This window comes from Leuresthes tenuis, unplaced genomic scaffold (assembly GCF_036924035.1).
Source record: "Leuresthes tenuis unplaced genomic scaffold, fLeuTen1.0.hap1 SCAF_4, whole genome shotgun sequence".
Taxonomy (NCBI): domain Eukaryota; kingdom Metazoa; phylum Chordata; class Actinopteri; order Atheriniformes; family Atherinopsidae; genus Leuresthes; species Leuresthes tenuis.
The window spans coordinates 14,943,488-14,964,587 of NW_027325358.1; the positions used below are offsets into that span (position 1 = coordinate 14,943,488).

A 21,100-nucleotide genomic window follows, 5' to 3' on the forward strand; every position below is an offset into this window, starting at 1 on the left:
TAAAATATAATCTAAGCTTTTTCTACAAACTTTCTGCACTGTTGTATCATCTGCATAAGCCCTTCTGTACCTCTGCCTCTGTAGTCACTCTGCTCCCATTCAGTTTTGACTCTAAATATCAAGAGAAGGGGGCCAGCTCTGAGTTCAGACAGTAGAGGGCTCCCTAACTCTGCATCACATGCTTCACACTCAGCTGAGTCTCAACTACCTCTACCCTGAGAATACAAAGACAGAGAAAAGGAAAGTGGAGGGGAGTGAGAAAACTGAACATACGCATGGATGGGACCAGGAAAAGGCGAGGTAGAAACTACTAAAGCCTAGGTCACACTACATGAATTTAACTATAAGGCTAAAAGAGCTAAATTGATTTTCAGGCTACCAGGTGTGGAAGTACTCCATTAAAAAAAAAATCAAGATACGAGGGTACTGCAGTCAATGAGCAATCCAACAATATCCTGTGGGTGTTTCAGGTAAGTCAGTTGGAAAGAAAAAAAAATCTGAATATGGATCTTATTCAAATATCAAACAAAACTTCCTTAAACAAGGTGGTAATATCAATATTATTGTGTCTGTGTGGGGGAAATAAATGTCTGCATCATTTACTGTGCATCTACAAATTCAGCAACTACAAATTCATTTTGAAATATAAAATTCTTAAGTGTTATTAAGTATTGCAACTTTATTAATTAAAAATCTATTACTTTTGTAAACATAAACTACTTTCAGCACCAGGGGGGGAAACTACTTCTTCTACTTCTTCCAAATAAGAGATAATTTTTTATATAAATCTAATTGAGAAATTATAGTAACGGCTGATGACTTGTTCTGTTGTGTAACCAGTTATTGAACAGCATCTCATTCTATTCAGATTTTAAAACTTTTCTTGGTCTAACCTTAACAAACAAACTAAATATCTGTTGTTTTGACAAAAAAAAAGAAGTCTGAAGAGTTTGTCTTGGTCCCTTGAGGCTTTAGAGACCAAGAAAATCAAGAGAACAATCAGCATATTGATTACAGATTATAGTGACCAATAATAAACATGTCTTTGTTTGTGAAAGTGGATCTTCCACTTGTTAATCTGTGCTACTCCTGCACAGATTCTGTTAGTATCAGCTCTGTCTTGTATTCTGACCTAGGCTTGAGATGCAGCAAAGGGGTTTATTAGGGTAGGAGGAGGCGAGCAAGCAGGAGTAAGGTTAGCGTTTTTAAGTAAATATAGCTGGGAAGTGGCTACTGTGTCTGAACTAAAGCTAGGACTATGATAGAAGAAAAGGAGACTTCTTCTTGTGTGCATCTTGTGTGCAAATAGCACAAAGGAGTCTTTAAACACATACATACTCATACACACAAAGTCTCAAAGAGTTCTGCACACACCCTGTGACAATCTTGGGAGTGGATACGGCGTGGGACGGGGCAGGAGACATGTGTCCTTCCTATTTTGGATTGCAGCTCCTGATCCTCCAGTGAGTGTTTCAGCAACATATTCAGCTCCTCCAGTCCTGTTGCAAGGTAGCTCAGTCGTCCACAGAACTTCCCTCCATCTGATTAGGAGAAGGGCTTGTGGCATCAAATGACAGAGTCCTCCTTCTCAACTCAACACTGCTGTCTGTTAGCTGGGATGTCATTGTAACTGGCTCTGGCTCCTCCCCTGGTGGCGGACTCAACCGCTGCTTCCTGCTCTTGCTTGAAACCGGGGACGCTGAGTGAGTGAGGCGGCTCCTATGCTCCCCAGGGCTCGGGGAAAGGTGTCCACTTTTGTGTAAGGAGGTGCTAGGAGGAGGTTGTGTGTGTGTGTGTGTGTGAACTGAACTGTTTATACGACTGACTTCCTCATCAGCATCATCCAACTTGGGGGTGGGGTCTGATTCAGTGGCAGGAACAGGACAGGCCGTTCTGGAGCTACAGAGCGGAGCTGAAGGGGTGGAATCAGCGCTGGTGACTTTCAAATTGAACGGGCCCTTTGGGCTTCCAGGCCTCCTTTCTGTTTCTGTTTCTGGCTGTGGCCCGCAGAGGGCCTGCTCAGGTACGCATTCATGTGCAGTGGTCTCACTGTGGCTCCGACTGGGGCTCTTGCATGAGATCACTCTCTGGCGGTGTGTATATTTCAGTGTGTGTACACTGGACGATCGCTGGCGTGGTGGACTGGAAGAGGCTGCGGGCACAATGATGCAGGTTTCTGCCAGGTCATCAGCTGAACCGCTCTGATCCACAGAGTCACAGCGCACAGCCTCCTGAACACACAAACAGGCTTTATTCACATGAGATAATATGTAAGGTAACACATTTATAACATACACATTAGTGATCATTTGGCAGCAACAATCTACCACCTGTTGTGAATAGCTTGTTGTGTGTGTTAATCATTTTTGTTCAATTTAAGTTGGAAAAAAGATCATTCCATCCTATTCAAGCACAATTTTGTACAAACAGGTCTATCATGAGGTCCACAATGTCAAAAGTCACCATGCTGTTTCGCATGTTAAACTGATATTTTACACCACTAGACACTAAGGTTTTCATCCACTGTAAGACATATTTTAGATTTAAATTGTTTTAGAATTTTATTTCTTCATTTCCATCTATTTTTGTTCCAGAGAAACACAGACAAGGAATATAATGACCTTTTGGAAGACCCCTTCTTCATTAAGCTAACTGATAAAAAAAAAACTTCAAAGTATCTTTTGCTGAATACTCAAATGTGTTTTGATCAGAGAGACAAAGAGGTGACAGCAACACACCTGTCTCCGTAACTGTCTGCCTGCAGAGCGGAAAGACGGCGGTCTCTTCACAACTGAGCTATCTGGAACGTAGGAGGGACTCAGCTTGTTTCTGTCTAAACTGTCTTCAGGACTGAGCCAGTGAGAGGAATGCCTGCCGTCAGAGTGCATGGGACTCAGTTTAAGTGATGGATGTCTGTCTATGCTGTGACACGATGTGAGCTTCGGTCTGTCTGTGTTCTGATCTGGATTCAGCCTGTATCCATCCATACTGTGAGCAGAGCTGAGTCTGTGTCTGTTTATCCGATGGGCCGGACTGAATTTATATCCATCTATACTGTGTGCTGAGTTCAGTCTATGTCTGTTTGTTCTGTGAGCTGGACTAAACCTGGATCCCTCCATGCTGTCTGCTGGACTGAGTCTGTGTACAGAGTGTCGATCAATGCTTTTAGAGGTGCTGAGGCAGATCATTGGCCTTGAGCTGCGTCCAGACCCCAGTGAAGCGTGGCTGATAATGGGCAGAGCTCCTGGAACCTGCAGCAGAGAGTTACCTCCACTGGAGCACAGAGATGACATGGAACCTGTCGAAAATACAGCAGCATGTAAACTTAAACACATACACACGCAAAAAAAAAAATCAGTATGAAATATTTCTACAAAGAAGCAGCATTATGGAAAATAAAAACTGTCATGAATGTAGTGGAATTATGGAACTTATATGAGTGAATTAGTACATTCAAATTCAACAAATTGAGTGTACAATACTATACAACAATTTTATAGAAATAGGAAATACGGGCAGTAATTTATTTGAACATGTGCAAATATCAACAGAAATATGGTATATGAGGTAAGAATAGAGTTTATACAATTTTAGTCAATATAATGAAGTCAATATTTGGGATGAGCACTTCTATTTTTCAACACAGTCTGAACCTTCTTAGACAAGCTTTCTTGTAATTTCTTTAAGTAGTAGTTATAGTTCTCCTGGTGTCTTGAAGAACATTGCACAGCTCTTCTTCTGTTGGGCTGCCCTTTTGTTCTGTTCTCTGTCAAGATGATCCCACACTGCTTTGATAATGTTGAGGTCTGGACTTTGAGGAGGATTCATCACTCCATAAGACCTGCTGCCACTAATTTTCAGTCCATTTCTTGTGTCATTTCTTGTGCCTTTTTTTTCCCACTTTCCCCTCGGGGCTTGAGCAAACAATAGCTGGATCAAATGAAGCTCCAGATGCATCTCTCAGGTCCTGTGTCAGGTATTTGGTGGATTTTTTGCTATTTTATAAGGACATCACTTTCAGACACCGTTCATCTGTCATAAAAAAATTTTTTTAGACTTGCCACTTATTACTCTGTCCTCAATTTGTCCGTTTTTAATCTTTAAATAAATAAATTCTTTAAGGACACTCTGCACACCATGCTGAGATATGTCATTTTTTTTGGTTAATAGCTCTTTAGGTATCACCTTGTTGGTGCTGTGTTATCTTTACCACTTCTTGGAGATGCAACTAAACAAAATGAAGTGTCTTTTTGTCTTTGTTGTTTATTATTTGTAACACTGGTTCATCCCTTTAGTTTGGTGCATTTTTATGCTTAAATGTTTCATAGGTCAGTGTTACGTAGCTTCATTTTCTTGATTGAAACTGAGTGCAGAAACAACTAAAATTGATGGGAAAGCTTTGACTCAAGATCACTTTTAAAAGATTACAACAAAGTCAGGCTCATTGGAAACAAAATAATAGGAAATGAGCGGTGGCTCAAGACTTTTGCACAGTAATGTATATTCAAAGATACATTTAAATGTTTTACTTTCATTTTATTTGTTTACCTTTCTCTGATCAGCAAAAAATATTTCCATAACGTATATAGTTCCTCTTTGAGGAACTTCCAGGCTCCATTCCTTTTTTTCTTTTGTTAATATGAAAATATGTATTTTAAGACACAAAGGTAAATACATTTCTGAACTTTTCAAATATTTGTTTGTATTTGGAGTGAAATGACATGTGGCTGTGTGTCACAGACTGCAAAGTGAGCAATTTTTAGTTGAATAGAAGTTACTATAAAAAAAACTGCTGAAAATACATTAATTTTGGTTCAAAAGAAAATCTTCCTTCACTGATAGTAGTATCTAAAGACATAGAATAAACATTCACATTTCACCTATTGTTCACTGGGATTTTCAGCTTTAAAAAGCCCCAAGTATGAAATGAACCAATAGTCTTCTAACTGATAGCACACTTCTTAACGTTCTGAGCTACAGAACCGTGTTATCATTTCTGGGAACAGCTCAGAGTAAAGTGGATGTTCTGCACACTGAGTTGTCAAGGTTGAACTTTTTCAGTACTCGTGCAAGTACTTTACAGCTGTGTGCCCGGTTTCTTATGCTACATGAACGTACATAAACCGCTCCCGATATAATGTCTTTGAAGCCTCTTGTTGGCAGAACCTGTAGATTTCCACATTTAAGACATACTATTGCATTAAATGCATTGAAATTACATGTTCGTGTGGGACACATTTTGCACATAAATGCAAAAGGACAGTAGTTCAATCTATAGTTTTGGATATTTGTAATTGATATTTGAACAAATTATGAAAATCAATAGAGAGGTTTTGTGTTTAAGGATATACTGATTGATGTAACTGCATTTGAGCTTAATAAGAAGATTTTTTTTATTTGTTTTTTATTTGCAGAGTAGGGAGGTCTGAAATATAAAAAATGCTTTAACAGTTTGGAATTACATAGTTGTTTAATCGTACACTATAAATGGTTTATACTTACTGTACCGTAGATAAGTATAAACTGTATTCAGCTGTGTCTTTCTCTCTGAATATTAGTTTCTATGCTTGTATAATTTGTTATTTTTCACATGGACAGTTAGGTCTTTCAGTGTAACACCCAAGAAGATACATGACAAATGGAGACATGACAGAACCATCAGTATGGCAAGAAAAAAAAAGAAACTAAGACATTAACTCAACCAATCTGTTTTAACACTGCCTCTAGTTGTACTCCATCACACCTCAACTGTCATCTAAGCTATTTATGTAAACAATCATCTCTGCAGCCACCATTTAGTGGTTACAGGACTCTAAAAACTGTTCATTAAATCAATTTGATTATAAACAGCTAAATTACCTGAGTAGCTGTAGCCACAGAGGGTCTCATGACCAATGGGAGTGTAAGTGGAGCATCTCAGTGGCAGAACGTAGCTGTCGCTGGGGAGAGACGGCATGCGTCCCATGCTCAGCAGGTTGCCATAGGAACACTCTTCATCCTCAAGTTGTACCTGCCACATGAGATCATCACCGGTGTCAGTGTCACCTTCATGCACTTCCCCTCCTCCATGCAGAAATATGAACAATCTAAGTTTGTTACCTGGGCAGGTATGTCTGTGTTCTGCTCCAGGTCTCCACCCACAGATGCAGTACTGAGGCGGCGGGCGGCCTCCTCCCTCACCCTCCTCTCTTCCCTCTCCTTCATCTCTTCCCTCTCCCTCCTCTCCTCCATCTCCTCCAGCTGTGCTTCCTTGTTGCTTTCCTCCAGGTGCTTCATCAGCACAGCAACGACCACGTTAACCAGCACGAACTGAGCCGTGAGGACGAAGGTGACGAAATAAACAGGGGAGATCAAGGGCAGGTATGTGAAGCAGTGGCGATCAAGTGGGCGACACTCACGTAGTGTGTCCTGGGCAACAAAAGAAGGAGGAGAGGATGTGGAAAATGAAGCTGTTATAATGTAACTGGATTAAGGTTTATCTATTAATGCACTTGTACTTTCTCTTCTCTCCAACAGAGGGAGATGTTGATCTGCGCCTGACCTTGAGCTTGTAACGAAGGAGTAATACATCCTCTTATGTTGCATAGTCTGTCATAAAAACAGTGATCTACTCTCTGACTAATGCTGTGCTCCTCATATCGGATGCTGTGAGACACGCCCCATATGCACAGACACAAATCTGCTCTTTGCGGTCTATCCCTCTTTTTAAAAGTTCCCTGAGGAATAGAAAGAGACCAAACCTTCATTATCCCGTTCCAGTTGTCCCCGGTAGATACCCTGAAGAGTGTGAGGAAAGCCATCCCAAAGTTGTCAAAGGTAGCGTGGCGACTAAGACCCTCACACGGGTTCTCGTCTGAGCACTCTAAAAGAAGATGACAAGAGTGTTAGAGGTAGTAAGTGTGGCAGAAGAAGGACACAGGGGAAAGGAAAGAGAGCTGTTTGCACTGATTGATATAATTAACATGTGCAAGTCAACAAAATGTATTCTTGTTATGCAATCCACAGATATCTTACCAGTGTCAGCTAAGGCATACACACACACACACACACACACATTCCTGTGTCAGCACCGATTTATACGCGTGCACACACTCTTGCACATGCATGCACGTGCATGCACACACACACACACTAACCCAGTTTTCCAAAGAGCTCAACTCCCAGAGCTGCATAGATGAAGAACAGCAACATGAAGAGCAGACCCAGATTCCCCACCTATAGACAGACACATTACACACATACACACAGATATATACAGCGTATGATACACAGAGAAATAGACATGAACAGCATACATCGAGAGAGACGCAAACATGCAAACAGATTGAAAGAGCCCATAGACAGAGACTGCTAAGCCTTACTGCGCTGATGTTTAGTACTTCTTAAAAACTAACAGCAGCCATCAAAATACCTGGAGTAGAATAAGATTTTAGCATGAGAAACATAAGTGCACCTTCATAGGATGAATCCAGCCCTGATGAAATTCAAACATGCTTGTTTATTTTAATCACAACACCATTCATACTTGTTTTGCCTTGACTCATGGTGGGAGGTATGGAGATGTCTAATCACTTGATGAATAAAGCTACCGATGGGGAGAAGAGATAAAAGCCTTCGGACACCACAGCTCAGAACGGGGTTTGATCCCTTGCAGCAAGAAGTCACTTCAAAGGCAACTTTGAAGGCAATGAGTGAAGAAGGATCATGGATTTTTTCTGCACTAGAGTCCCACTGATGTGTTGGAATACCTTGGACAGATGGATATGGGATCATTTTGGATTGTTCGAAGCTACCTGAAGTCAGTTGCAAGTTGTTAATATAGATTATAGAATAATATAGATTAATGTTTACATTTGTTTGTTCTTGTCTTCTCCCTCTTTCCCCTATTTCTTGCAGGGGTTATAAGGGGTCCAGAACCTCCTGCTCCATATACAATTGCAAACATAACTGTATGATTTTAAATAATATACATCTAAAACAATAATGTTAACTATAGACACAGAGCTGTTCCAACTTTGCATGCTCTCCAATGTGCCGTACAGTTGTTTTGTTCAATGACCATTTGAACAAATAGACACTGGTGGTCAGAACTGAACACTTAGTCATAACAGCTGGCCAACAATACTGACTGACAAGCAAGACTAACCTGGTCAGCATGTTCAGTCTGATAAATCAGCTAAACTGGTAAAACGCCGGTTAAGAACAATTAAAACTGGGAAAAATGTTCCATTTTTCTGGGTTCAGAGAAACATTCCAACAACAAATATCAATTAATTTCTAAGATAATTTATTTTCAGTCAATGTAATGATAATCAGATGTGAGTGAGCTTTCTATTTAAAGAATGGGGGTCTTTTAAAGTCTGATAATCACAACACATGTTAAAGTTTAAGATGGAACAGATAAAGGAGATTTCTGAGGACCTCTGAAAAAAAAAGTTGTTGATGTTCATCAGGCTGGGAGAGGTTATAAAAAGATTTCTGACGTGTTTGGACTCCACCAATTAACAGTCAGACTGAGTGTACACAAATGCAGGAATTCAAGAGGGTCGTTACCCTCTCCAGGAGCAGTTGGCCAGCAAAGATCACTACAAAAGCAAATGTTTAATACCGTGTGAGGTCATGAAGGGGCCCACAGTCTGTGAACAACTGAAGGCCTGTCTCACATTGTAAACTGCTGTAAACACTGCTGTTAGTCTGCAGTTTGCCAAAGATCAAGCGGAGATGCCAGGAAATTCATATAAAATTTTAGGTATCTGATGATATTCTTGATTAGTTATGCACAAAACGTTCTCAAACGTTCAAGCACCAGTGTATATCATATTTCATGGCTTTCCATTTGTTTGTTGTGGAAGCATATAAATCAACACTAGAAACATTTTATGACAATCAATTCCATGGCTGTTGACATTGCAATAGAAATACAGAGGCGATTTTTGTTTGTTAGTGATTTAGACTGACAGCAACATTCTCGGTCGTTGTACAGGGCTCCTGGAAAAAACCCCCAAAAAAAACTGTCTTTCAGAAGTGCTGACCTTTTCCACATGTCATCTGGAAACACACTGCTCTGCCCAATCACATAAGTGCAATTGTTTGTACCTAGTGGCTCATTTTGTTGTGTGTAACTTGTAGCATCGTGATAACACACTGCTTTGATTACTTGACAGCATCTTACACGCCAGCCTCAAAAGAGAATAAAGTGCTTTGTGGTGTCTTGGTGTATGATAAGCTTCCAGAATGGCTCATATTTTATCTTTTCACAGATACCTGGTCCCCAGACAGTCACAACAAAGCAGCAATAAATTCATGTGCCACAAAGGCATGATCCACCTGACTTAACAGCAATATGGATCAAATTAAGGATCACCAATCAGCCCCTAGCTACAATGAGGATGTCCTAATTCCTCTGTGGTGATTATTTGGTGTTGCAGGTTTAACAGCAGTTAGAGGAATCAATGATGTCAGTAAGTCATGTGGGAGGCAGTCCCCTGGCAGGCTGCGTAGACTGCTGAATAAACAAGCAGTCTGCATTTCATCAGCTCTGGAGATCAGGCCAGCAAATGAAAAGGCACCTTTTTATTTCACAGCATCAGGGCTGCTTCCTACCTGAGGCAAAGCTTGCATCACTGTGTCCAAGAGAGCTCTCATCCCTGTGGCCATCTTCAGCAGCTTCAGCACTGAAACATCGCATTGTGTCAGCTTTTACTAGTCATTCACCATCTGCATGTTTTAAGTTAGTGTCACTGTGTGTACCTCGTGTTATCCTCAGGACCCTCATGATGCGTATGATGGTGGGGTTGATGGGTAGGGAAGCACTCAAGTCTATTTCCTCCAGTGTGATTCCCATGATAGACAGCAACACAATGGCAAGGTCCAGCTGGTTCCATCTTTACACAAACACAAGAACTGTTTCAGTTTCATAAAGGGTGAAACTGCATGTTTGTGAAGAGCCTTTGAGTTAACGTGAGAGTGCGACTACCTTTCTTTGAAAAATCGTCGAAGGCCGAAAGCAATGAGTTTCAGAATGGCCTCAATAACAAAAACCAGAGTGAAGACATAATTGCAGTATTTTAAAATGTCCACCAGGAACTGCAGGACACACAGAAAAAGAAAAAAAAAAACCACACTGTACTTCCACATAACGCTTCATTACTATGGTTCTAGGACAGGTGGTAGAAGGAGTTGCTATGGTTACCTGAGGCTGGTTGTAGTGCTCCATGCTCATAGTGAGGAGGTTTGTGAAGATGATGATGGTGATGAAAAGATCCAGGTAGTGGCTGGTGCACAAAGTGTGTATGGATCGGCGTAAAGGGGAGTAGTCAGCATAATATGGCTTCTCCAGGGCCCCTGTATCGCACACACACACACACACACACACAGTCATTAAAATGCTTCCGTAAGAAAAATATGATATGGGCTATGAAGTCACTGATGAAGTGGGTGCCAAGTGGCACTCTGCCGTGCATGTGTGTGTGTAAAGTGCCACCTCAGGATTTCAGTCCTATCCATCACACACACACACACACTCTCTCTATGGCACCTCAAGGTGTCTTTGGGCAGAAACCCTTGCTGTCTGCTGCCAGACGGTTAACTAAGAGGATAGCACTACTAGAGATTACACTGCAGACAGAGAGGGGACAGAGTGAGACACAAATGTGGCACTGCAAAAGGAAAAGTTAGAGAAACCAGTATGTGTGTGCAGTAACAATGTGGGCTTAAATGTATGTGTTCGTGTGGGAAAAATGTCTGAGAGCATGACTGAATGTAACGGTACACGTTGACCATATGGACGAGGCTATGTGGAAAAAAATCCCCATGTTCAAATGAAAATAAATAATTTTTGTGACATCTACACCCACATCTCACCTTCCCCTTCCAAGCAAACAGCATAATTATGGTGGCAGCGAAAAACACGAAACACCAGCCAGTATTTGGTTTGTCCAATATGGGTTACTCAGTGGGGCAAACTAGCAAAGCGAAAAAGTGAAGTGACAATCTTTATCCCATTTTTGGATAAAAATAGCAAACTCTACAGGCCATTCTACACTTATCAAAATACAGTTATGAATACTTTACTGCATTTCTGCCAATGGGTCACCGACAGCAGCTCCTCAGAGGAGGAACTGCTTTCCCTGATTTTTTCAGAGTTCTACATGATAAAAATAAAGCATTATTTTCCTCCATTTTGTGTGCTTTCACTTTGGCTTGTTGGCAGGTGTCATTAAGCAGATAATTACCCAGTGAGATCGAACAAGGGAAGCCAAAAACATCAGAATGTATTTTGCCTCCTCTGAGGAAATAATCAACTGATAGTTCATTTCTGATAACAGTTCATTTTCTGTTGTCAGGGTATCTTTTGTAATTCTGTGAATAAATATAGAGATCTCCCTTTTTTACTTATCACAACGCAACGTTTAACCCTGCATTTTTTAAATCTTTTTTTTTATTGCATTGTTTGTTTCCTCAGGGCAAAAAGTCAAAATAAATGTGTTCCCTCACAAATAATGTACTTTCTTTAAGCTTTAAATACTTCAACATAGTGGTCGAGGTGGTTTCTGATGGTTCACTTCAGCAAATTTTTGATAAGGTACAGTCTAATCTCTGAAAAAGGGGCTCTGTCAAATGGTTAAGAGAACAAATGCACTTTCAAATAAATTACGTGGAGATAAAGTCTGAAAAACTGTCAAGTCAGTTTTAAGAAACAAGTTAAAGAGGGAAAAGGTGGGTGGACCTCTACCGGTCACTCAATTAACATCAACTCGAGGCAATCTTTCTTAAATAAGTTCAAACTGAAATGCTGGGTTCAGGTGCCTTTGTTTGGGTGATTATCTAATTTATTCATTTTGAGTTTTCATGCTGACCACTTTAAGCTTGTTTTTTCTTTTTTTACAGCGGTCTCTTTGATGCTAAGGTCAGATAAAACTTGTGTTGAGTCTGTGGGTCAAAATAGTGAAAATAGGCTACTGAACATACTGAACACATACTGAACATAACTTAAGTCCTGCTGCGATCTGCTGAGCCTTCAGTAATTTTGATCTTGTTGATTACAAATGTCACCAGCTGCTACTGTAGATTACCACCAGTGCATCATACTGAAACTTTAATGCTGAGACATACAATATATTTAAACCATTACTTCAGAGCACAAGTTTTAGCATAACTGTACCTGCACGCAGAAAGCTAGGTCCATAAAGAAATGGCTTTCTGATACTGGTCGAAAGAGCCTGACAGACCACTTGAAGTCATAACTTCAACCCTATTGCTCAGCTTCTGTTGCTCAGTGACCAGGTTTCCAAAGTTCTTCAGAGCAATTTGGCTGCACTCATTTTCATACACAGTCTATATGTGTTTGTATCTCTTTCATGAATAATTCATAACGGAGGACGGAGAATCATGGAAGTCTAATTTTTGCTCCAGAATTCAAAGAAGATGACATGTAAACAATTCTTAAAAATAGTTTAAATAGTAAACCTCTCCGATACCAATGGACATAAGATAAAGATGTGAGATTAGAGCCACGCATAAACCACACAGCCGAACATCCATCTCACTTCTCCTCCTTTTCTCCCAACGCTTCTGTCGCTTCTCCTCCCTCAGCCGGGCCTCCTCTTCCTCCTGCTGCTGGCGACACTTGTGAAAGTTTTCCACCACCACACCCACGAACATATTTAGCACAAAGAAGCTGACAATGAGGAGGAACGAGATGAAGAACAGCAGCATCCAAGGGTTGTTGTTTCTTATTGGCTGCAGCAGAAGACAGAATCAGATGAAAGGAGGGGAGTGGCATGGGAATGAATGGGTGGAATATAAGGACAGAAGAGCGAAGAAAGTGAAGGAGGGGTGGAATGAGGAAAAGGAGAGAGCATAAACAAGGAGACAATGCTAGTCCTGAGTCAGCAGTGGAACTGCCAGCACTATCAACTCACATCTATTTATATAGCTGCCTCTTTTCCTTCCATACAGCTCTTCACATCTTATCTGAAATTTTTTCTCTGTTTCTTTCAAACAAACAACATCAAAGGTGCCTGAGAATGGCATAAAACATACTGAAAACACTAAAATATTACATTCCCCGTCTGAATGATTTGTATACCTTCTTGACATTCACTCCTCTACTTTCCACACCCTTCTGCTTGCGAGTGTTTGTCTGTGCTTCCTCACCTGCTGGTCAACTCCAACAGCATCCAGGCCGTCGTACATGATGCTCACCCAGCCGTCTTTACAGGACAGCACGAAGAGTGACATCAGCGCCTAGAAGCATGACGTGCATATAGATCAGTTGCCATGCTGTCAGATTGCAAAGGCAAGGTGTCAAAAAAAGATGTGTGGACGTGCGACAAACCTGTCCCAGGTTGTCAAAGTTGTATTTCCGTCGGACCCAGCGGTAACCCGCCAGCAGACACTCGGTTTTATTGGTGATGTTGGTGACATTGAGCCCGTCACAGTAGAAGAATTTCCCTTTGAACAGCTGCACACACAGACAGGTGAGTTTACAGATTCAAGCATAACACTATAACCTCAAGATAATGTAAACAAAACGTCATGAAGCAGAGATAAGAGTGCTGTGGTGGGGTACAGCAAATTACTCAGCAAAAACCTACAGTCTCACATATCATAGTAAAGATTCCCAAGTACAGCAACACTCCAGCAAGGTGTGCGCTCTCATTAGAAATAATCAAATGAAAGTGTTTTTTCAAGAAATACATGTGTGTTAATGTTAGCTTCAGTAGTCATACAGAATCATCTCCAGGGCAAATATCAAATGGGAATGTTTGTTGGAAGATTAGCATAAATGAAAACCAACATAAAGAGGTAGAGATATTTCAGGACTGACTGGCTTTAAGCATAGAAATATCACTCAAATAGATATTCCAAATCTTACAGTAACCAGTTGCCCCTAACCTTGATTGATTCTTTTGTCTTTAAATCAGAAAGTACAATACAATACAAAGAGCAAATTAACAATCCGTGATTTTTCCTTTTAAGGATGTTTATTGAATTTCAAAGTCAATGCTGATCAAAAATTCAAAAATTTCCTTTAAAAGACATCTCTCTCACTGTTGATACGGGACATTTAGCCTATGTAGTGTAAGCTATTGTTTTACAACATCTGGATTTATGATAAAATAGAGCTCAGTTTTTTTCAGTTTAACGTTTAGTTTTATTATTAAATAGTGAGAATTGCCTGACTCGAATAATATTGATAAAAAGTACTTCATATTTCATTACTTGTTATGTATAAATCCAGGATAAAATCTGATTAAAGAACACATTCTCAGCACATTCTGTAGAGCCATTGTTTTTTTTTAATTACTTCCAGAAACTTTGTTGCATAATCAGCAGCTCATTTGCATTCCCTCACAATTTTCTTCTTCACTTTTCATTACCTGGAGCTTTACTGTGTTGTGCCCCGTTCATTTCAAACCTTTGGGATCAGTGTCTTTCTCTCAGCAGATAACACAACATGCTTTGAATGTTGGTTGAAAATGAGCTAAGTTCGTGTTTTTGATGAGGTTTATCTTCAACTTACAGAGGAGGAACGGGGAGTATACAGTATAAATGTTTACCTGCACTCCAAGAATTCCAAAAACTATGAAAAAAGCACAGCAGATAAGGACAATATTTCCAATTGGTCTAAGAGAGGTGATCAAGGTTTCGACCACCAGTTTCAGTCCTGGAGCCCGACTTATCACCCTGCAACACACACACACACAGCCGCACATAGTAAAGTAAAACCACTACTTTGGGATATCGATGGAGTAAACACATGCAGTCACAGGAGGAAATGTCCTGCCCTCCTACCTGAGTGGTCGCAGTGTGCGGAGCAGACGAAGTACCCGCAAGATGCCTAAGATTCGATTACCACCTGCTGACGCGATGGAGACCAGGATGTCCACCAGTGACACAAACACCAACAAGCCATCCAAGACATTCCAACTGCTTTGCAGGTACACACCGTTTCCAAAGTACAGACCCAAAGCTACCACCTTATACCACATAAACACACATAGATCCAGCAAAAAACATTTAAATGATTAAAAAATATGAGGTGTAAATTGAAACAAAAAGCTTTTCTGATCCCCAACCAGGAGGAGAATTGCTTCTTTATGAGTGAGACAAGAAAATGACTTTTCAGTCAAGTGCTTGCTCTAACAAAGATTACTGTTATGGTTACCTTGATCATCATCTCACCCACGAAGATAACAGTGAAGATGTAATTGGACACGCTGAGAAACACTCTCTCCTGTCACACACACAACACACACATGTGCATACATGTTAGTGTGCATGGCACATAAAGAGAAGTATTCTTGTTATTTCAAAGGTTATGTGTCCCAGTAGCTTTAGCTTTTCACTGCAACATGTTACATAATCGGCAGAAAAAGAAAAAAAAACAAAACAACACATGTTCAGATGGTGTCTCCCAAATTTTAGTTACATCCGCACTAACCTTCTACCTTTGCATGGATGTTTGAGATCCATTACTTTAATTTCCATATTCATAAGGAATTACATTAATACATTACATTACTCTCAAAATCGCGCGTCTCTCCAATGACTACTTTGATACTCCTCAATCAAAGGGTGTAGTTGAACAGTCAAAAGGAATCACAACCAGGGTCTTTCCCCAAACACTTCAGGTAACCCAGGGAAAGACAACTGCAGTGCGAACAGAATTTTAACACACTTAGATTTGGCTGCCATGTGAGTGTGCAGTGGTGAAACTGCTCTGAAAATGTAATTCAAAAGGTTTGTTTAATACTTTACCCCATGCCTTCTAACTGTGCTCTGTCATGCATGGTAAATCAAAGAGGACACCGCAGTGAAAATATGACTTCATTACCAGGGCTAGTAATTTAAAAGAGGGGTGGAAAAGCCACAAAACACAATCAATTATTTTTCATGTTTACAATGGTGCTCAAACTCACCTTCCTGTCCTCAAATTTATCAGCATGAATCCCAATTAGAATTGTGTGACTCTGTGGTAATAATTGAACCTCATTTGAATGCTGCTGTCAGCAGGCACTGTGAGCATTATCTCTGTTCTTTACTAAAGAATGGTGCAGTGTTTTCAACAATAAAGGACTTTTGAAAGGGAGGACTGAAGCCCCTGTCATTTGCATATAGAGAATCCAACCTGCTCTTAGCATGGCTGCCACTTAAGGTTAAGTGTAATTTTTGACCGCAATAAGTTTCCCCAGGGGTTTAAGACTTTTGGAAGGCTTCGGTCTCTGAATTTTTTCATTCAAAACAGCCAAAAGGAGAGATAATAGGTTTAAGAGTCACAGGTACTTTGGTCCTGAAAGTGATTTGCAGGTTTTGCTGTAAATTTTCTAACACTTAAATTCAACCAGAGTGAAATTAAATTAACATTTTTCATTGTTTCACAATGGTTATGTGCAAAAGCAAAAGCACAAATAAACGCCTACAAGCCAGCACAACCCTGTAGGACACCGCCACATAGCGACTTTGTGGTACTACAGCTCCAAATCACTCCACAAACAATTCTGCAGCAGTGAGGAAAGGTTTTCTTAGACTAATACAGTTCAAAGAACTCTTTATAGTTCCTTGTAAAAGTACTATGTACTTTCGGTCAAATTACAATTTAGATATTTCTGTTTTTGTTTTCTCAATTTGAAACCTTCCAAAACAAATTAAGACCACCGAACTGCACCCATAATAGAGGGAGCTAGTTTGCACTCCATTGTCTCTAAACAATCAGCTGACCAGCTAGAACAAGCTAAAGTGGACTCTTTCTAGATGCAAAGTGTCAAGAGGCGCTGCAGATATATATTTTCACAGAATGAAAAAATTATTTATTTTGAAGCATTAAATTATAAAATCCTCCGACAACAGATGGCAAAAATAAAATAACATACCGGTAAATAAGCATCATATTGACTCCGACAGTACGGTAACATGTTATGGTTATTGTTGTCGGTTAGTTTATGATATGAAAACATCATTTAAAGACAAAAGTAAGTTGGAAATTATGTTTGTGAAATTGATTTTAACAGACAAAGCGTACAGTTTCAGTCTAAAATTACAACCTAAAAAAAAGATTAACGATTAAAAGTTGGAACCAGGGATACTGTTATTGTGGCATTGTGTCAACATAAGTACAAACAATGTGTGTGTGTGTGTGTCTTTGCATGAGTGGGCTACCATGCTCTTGGGATGTATGTCAGGTCTCTCAAGAGCGATGGTGATGCAGTTTAAGAAAATGAAAAGCAAGATGACATGATCAAACATCTTGTGATTGATGACCCTCTGACACCACAGCCTGAACCTGAGGACAGACACAACAAGAAAGAGAAAGCATCAGCAGCTACACCTCTGTCTTTCACATAATTGACATCACCTGCATGACTTCTGTTGCTGCATTTGACCACACAAAGTGAATATTTCCACTTCACCAGGTTTAATTAATAAAAGTGAGAACTGCATCACCAAGCGTTCCCAGTAAGCTTCACACTTTAACTGCAAACTTTCACACATGCCTTGGTTTAACCCATCCTAACCACTCAGGAGAATATCGGGGGCTGTCAGTGTGTCTGGACTGTGTGTATTTACTGGCTGTGTGGAGCAAACAGATAGAGGGACCACTCGTCATGCTCCAGGCACCACTGAGGCTCATATGGCTCAAGCATCTTCTTCAGCTTCTTACATAGACTCTGCAAGGAACACATTGGAAAGAAAAAAAAGAAGAACTCATACATGCTTAAATACATAATTACATAAAAATACTTTCATATGCTGTTTTCTATTTCATAGTGTAGTTCATTAAATGACAAGAGTCATGTAACTTTTATGCTTAGAATAAAATGTCAAGGAATCAAATTTATATTTATACCTAATGTTGCTCAGATATTTGGTCACAAAAACCCAACACAGCTCAGGATACCATCGCAGTGTTTCCTCTGCACATGATTTAGATTCTGCTAATTAAACAGTTTTATACTGACATAAGTGCCAAAGTCACCCAGGCTGGAATGTATGCCTTTTTCAGATAATTAACAGCAGCATTTGATCTGTTGAACATGTCTAACCAAACTTTTTTATGCGTTCAATTCAGAAACAACAGGCTGGACAAAAAACAGGCAGCATCAAAATGTAATTCCCTTTTATAAACAATGATCTACTTAAACTGCAGTACCATCAACATTGTTTATTCACCTCCTCAGTCTCCTCCTCTTCTCGATCATCGTGGTAATAGGATGTCAGGGGCACCTCATCGTAGCTTTGGTCCGGGAGGTGAAAGGTGGTGCCGTTGCAGTCGGGCGAGAGGAGCATGGGCACCTGCAGGTACTCAGGCTGGTCCAGAGACTGCTCCCTGCTGCTGAAGTTGGAGCAAGTGTGCATGTCTGACAGCAGGGACTCCATCTCTCCTGACTGGCTCCTCCTGTGGAGGCTGGGGGCTCGGCTCATACTGGTCCAGCTGGAGCGGCGGCTCTCTGGCCCGCTCTCCCACAGAGACTGTGAAGACAGTGAAGCCTGGTTGGATTTCTGACTGAACCTTTGAGTGAAAATTATTTTTAGGAGATTAAAGCTACTCTCTTGAGGTAGCTTTCCTTCTCTGGAAGTGTTGTGGAGCAATGTGCATGTTCCAACTTGCTCATGAAAACGACAACGATCGCAGCGGCTGACAGAAAGTCTGGAAGTATCCACTTCGACGGACCTGCTGAGTTGCTTGCACAGTGGCCAAACCTGGCCCTTTCATGGTTTCAATTTTGCCTCTTTGTTGTTCGTAAAGAGGAAAATAAATCCCAAAAAAAACCATTGCCTTCAATCAAAGATTTTGATAATTTTTATAATGTTGTTTTTATCCTGTAAAGCATTGTGTTTCACATGTTGTATGAGTTTAAGTGGAATACAAATAAAGATTGACCAACAATAAGACAATACTGTTATGTCCATATAAGCCATGTTTCTGTTGAGTTTGGTTTGTGTATTTTTCTTTTCACTAACAACACAACCCTGCACCCGCCTTTCCCTCTGTATATGTGCGCAAACTGAACATTTCGTAGTCAACTTATTCATACATTCATTGTCAAACCTGGTGACTTGTTGGAAATACCTTGGCTAAATTACACTGATGAGGGTTGCCCAAACAGCCCAGCAAATATGAAGACTTTTTTTCCCCTCCACACCCCTCAGTCTCTGTGCCTGTTGAGATTTAGGATGTGAGCCGTTTCCGTGAACTCTCTTTCTCAGTCATTTTACAAGTGAAACAAAGTACATACATGGCTTATGCTAACTTATACTATATTTACATAAAAGGTTGCTATTTTAAACAAGTTATTTTAAACACGATTAAAGCTGTTAAAACAATTCCATTAAATCCTCTCCCTCTGACAGTATGCTTATCCTCAGTCCTCAGAGAACAACTGTGTATTCAGAGCAGGCCCAGTAACCACCATGACCTACGAGAGGTAGGACCTGTAGCTCTGACAGCATGAAGCTATGACATTATACTGCATCCTACAAGGTGTGTTGGAGCAAAGTTTTTGTTAAACTTGACTATCTGAGATAGAACTAGACAAGACATTTATTTTTGACTGGACTGCAGATATCAGCTCCACTATCTGTTTGCATTAAAAGTCATAACCCTTGTAAAAATTAATCTCTTAAGCCTATTTGTCTCCAGGCAATTTCAGTTAGCCAAGGGCTAACATTTTCAGGACAGACCTCACAGGTCAGACCTGCTAGACATGTTCTTTTACATAAGAAATATGTTCTATTTGCACCATTTTTTCAAACCAGGTCTTCCTTCATATCTAATTGAATACATCTGTGATAAGGGACCAGACATACTAATATTCAGACCTGAGACCTGAAGAAAAGACCAGGATGCTTCCTGATTTGACTATAGACAATTCCCCTTCATTCAGAATGGGCAGGACTCCTGTGCTGGGTCAGGTCTTGATCACAAAAAAAATGAGTGAAGTGAATACTGCAAAAGCCCATGAAGAAAACAGACAGGGAAGAAAGTTCTGGCCTAAACTGGAAACAGCTCATTAATTGTTAGCAAAGCATGTGCATCAAATCACCCAAAGCAAAGTCAAATAAGAATGGCATTTACCTCAGATGTAAGCCATAGCTGTCAATACACAAAGGGCTACATGTCTCAACTGCTCACCAGTTGGTGGTGGAAATGTGCCAGCAAAAGGCTCTATCACAAGAGGACTACCGGTCCAAACGATGCCAGTTCCAATATATCTGACTTTACAAATGTTTTATTAGGATGAAAATACACTGTAAGTAATTTGTTAAGCCTGGAGAATACAAATGACTGGATTGTAGGGAAACACAAGACGTAAGCTAATAAAACTTTCCAAGTCAATCTTATTTTTTCTCATTGGGATAATGGAACTGTTTCTCATTACTGTATATCCATTGCATTATCTAGAAATTTTTCTATCAAATCATCTCTAAGCTCAGCTCAGTCAAGATTTCTCTCTTTGAATGCCTGCGTAAATCAACTTTATTACACATCATTAATGTGCTACTAATACATGAAAGAACATGGTGCTCCCAAAGCTTACCAGCGACCTCTGCTCAAAGCTATTGTCTGTGGAAGGACCACTTTCCCGGCGTGATTGGCTGGAGTTTATGGTGGGCGTGGCAGCAGTGTGAGTGATGACTGGCAGCGGTGGAGGAGGCGGGGGAGGCATGGAGGCCTTTGGGTTCAGGAGACCATTAGGACAGAGCATCATTGCTTGGATCTTAAGCTCTGCACAAACAAAAAATTTGGAGTTATAGGATGATACCTGTTTATTACAGTTTGGGAAATGCAATATTTTTGCTGTTCTGGCTCTCATTTGTATCAGAGCAGTAACTACCACTGAACACAGACAGTTCAATGTGCACATCTACCCTCTTGTTCTTGAAATTTAAGAATGCAAAGTCTCCATTCTATGATTAAAGGATGTATATAGAAAAAATAAAGAAATGGCTGGACAGTTATTCTGGTCAAATGTTTTGACCCGACTAAGATCCAAGTTGAATTAATCTCTGTTACATGGAGTAAACGTGTATCCATTTCTTCTTATTTCTATTGGTTTTCAGAGGCCCTGTAACTATTTTCATGACATTGATTATC

The 21,100-nt window shown here is 40.3% G+C and overlaps 2 protein-coding genes across 2 annotated transcripts in view; one reads left to right on the plus strand and one right to left on the minus strand.

The window, feature by feature from the left end:
- Positions 1-21,100, plus strand: part of fbxl18 (F-box and leucine-rich repeat protein 18) — a 74,539-nt gene that overhangs the window by 38,149 nt on the left and 15,290 nt on the right. The window lies entirely within an intron of this gene.
- The window catches only part of LOC140305768 (voltage-dependent T-type calcium channel subunit alpha-1H-like), a 40,140-nt gene continuing 19,049 nt past the window's right edge, over positions 10-21,100 (minus strand). The window contains exons 14-33 of the mRNA XM_072384748.1: positions 20,544-20,731; positions 18,175-18,474; positions 17,572-17,672; positions 17,164-17,287; positions 15,173-15,241; positions 14,800-14,984; positions 14,565-14,691; positions 13,340-13,465; positions 13,159-13,248; positions 12,549-12,741; positions 10,193-10,344; positions 9,977-10,086; positions 9,751-9,884; positions 9,604-9,674; positions 7,137-7,215; positions 6,741-6,862; positions 6,100-6,408; positions 5,860-6,010; positions 2,739-3,298; positions 10-2,231 (exon numbers count right to left, since the gene is read on the minus strand). Of these exons, the coding sequence (XP_072240849.1) occupies positions 1,515-2,231; positions 2,739-3,298; positions 5,860-6,010; positions 6,100-6,408; positions 6,741-6,862; positions 7,137-7,215; positions 9,604-9,674; positions 9,751-9,884; positions 9,977-10,086; positions 10,193-10,344; positions 12,549-12,741; positions 13,159-13,248; positions 13,340-13,465; positions 14,565-14,691; positions 14,800-14,984; positions 15,173-15,241; positions 17,164-17,287; positions 17,572-17,672; positions 18,175-18,474; positions 20,544-20,731 (3,908 nt within the window). The 3' untranslated portion in view covers positions 10-1,514. The remainder of the gene's footprint in view (positions 2,232-2,738; positions 3,299-5,859; positions 6,011-6,099; positions 6,409-6,740; positions 6,863-7,136; positions 7,216-9,603; positions 9,675-9,750; positions 9,885-9,976; positions 10,087-10,192; positions 10,345-12,548; positions 12,742-13,158; positions 13,249-13,339; positions 13,466-14,564; positions 14,692-14,799; positions 14,985-15,172; positions 15,242-17,163; positions 17,288-17,571; positions 17,673-18,174; positions 18,475-20,543; positions 20,732-21,100) is intronic.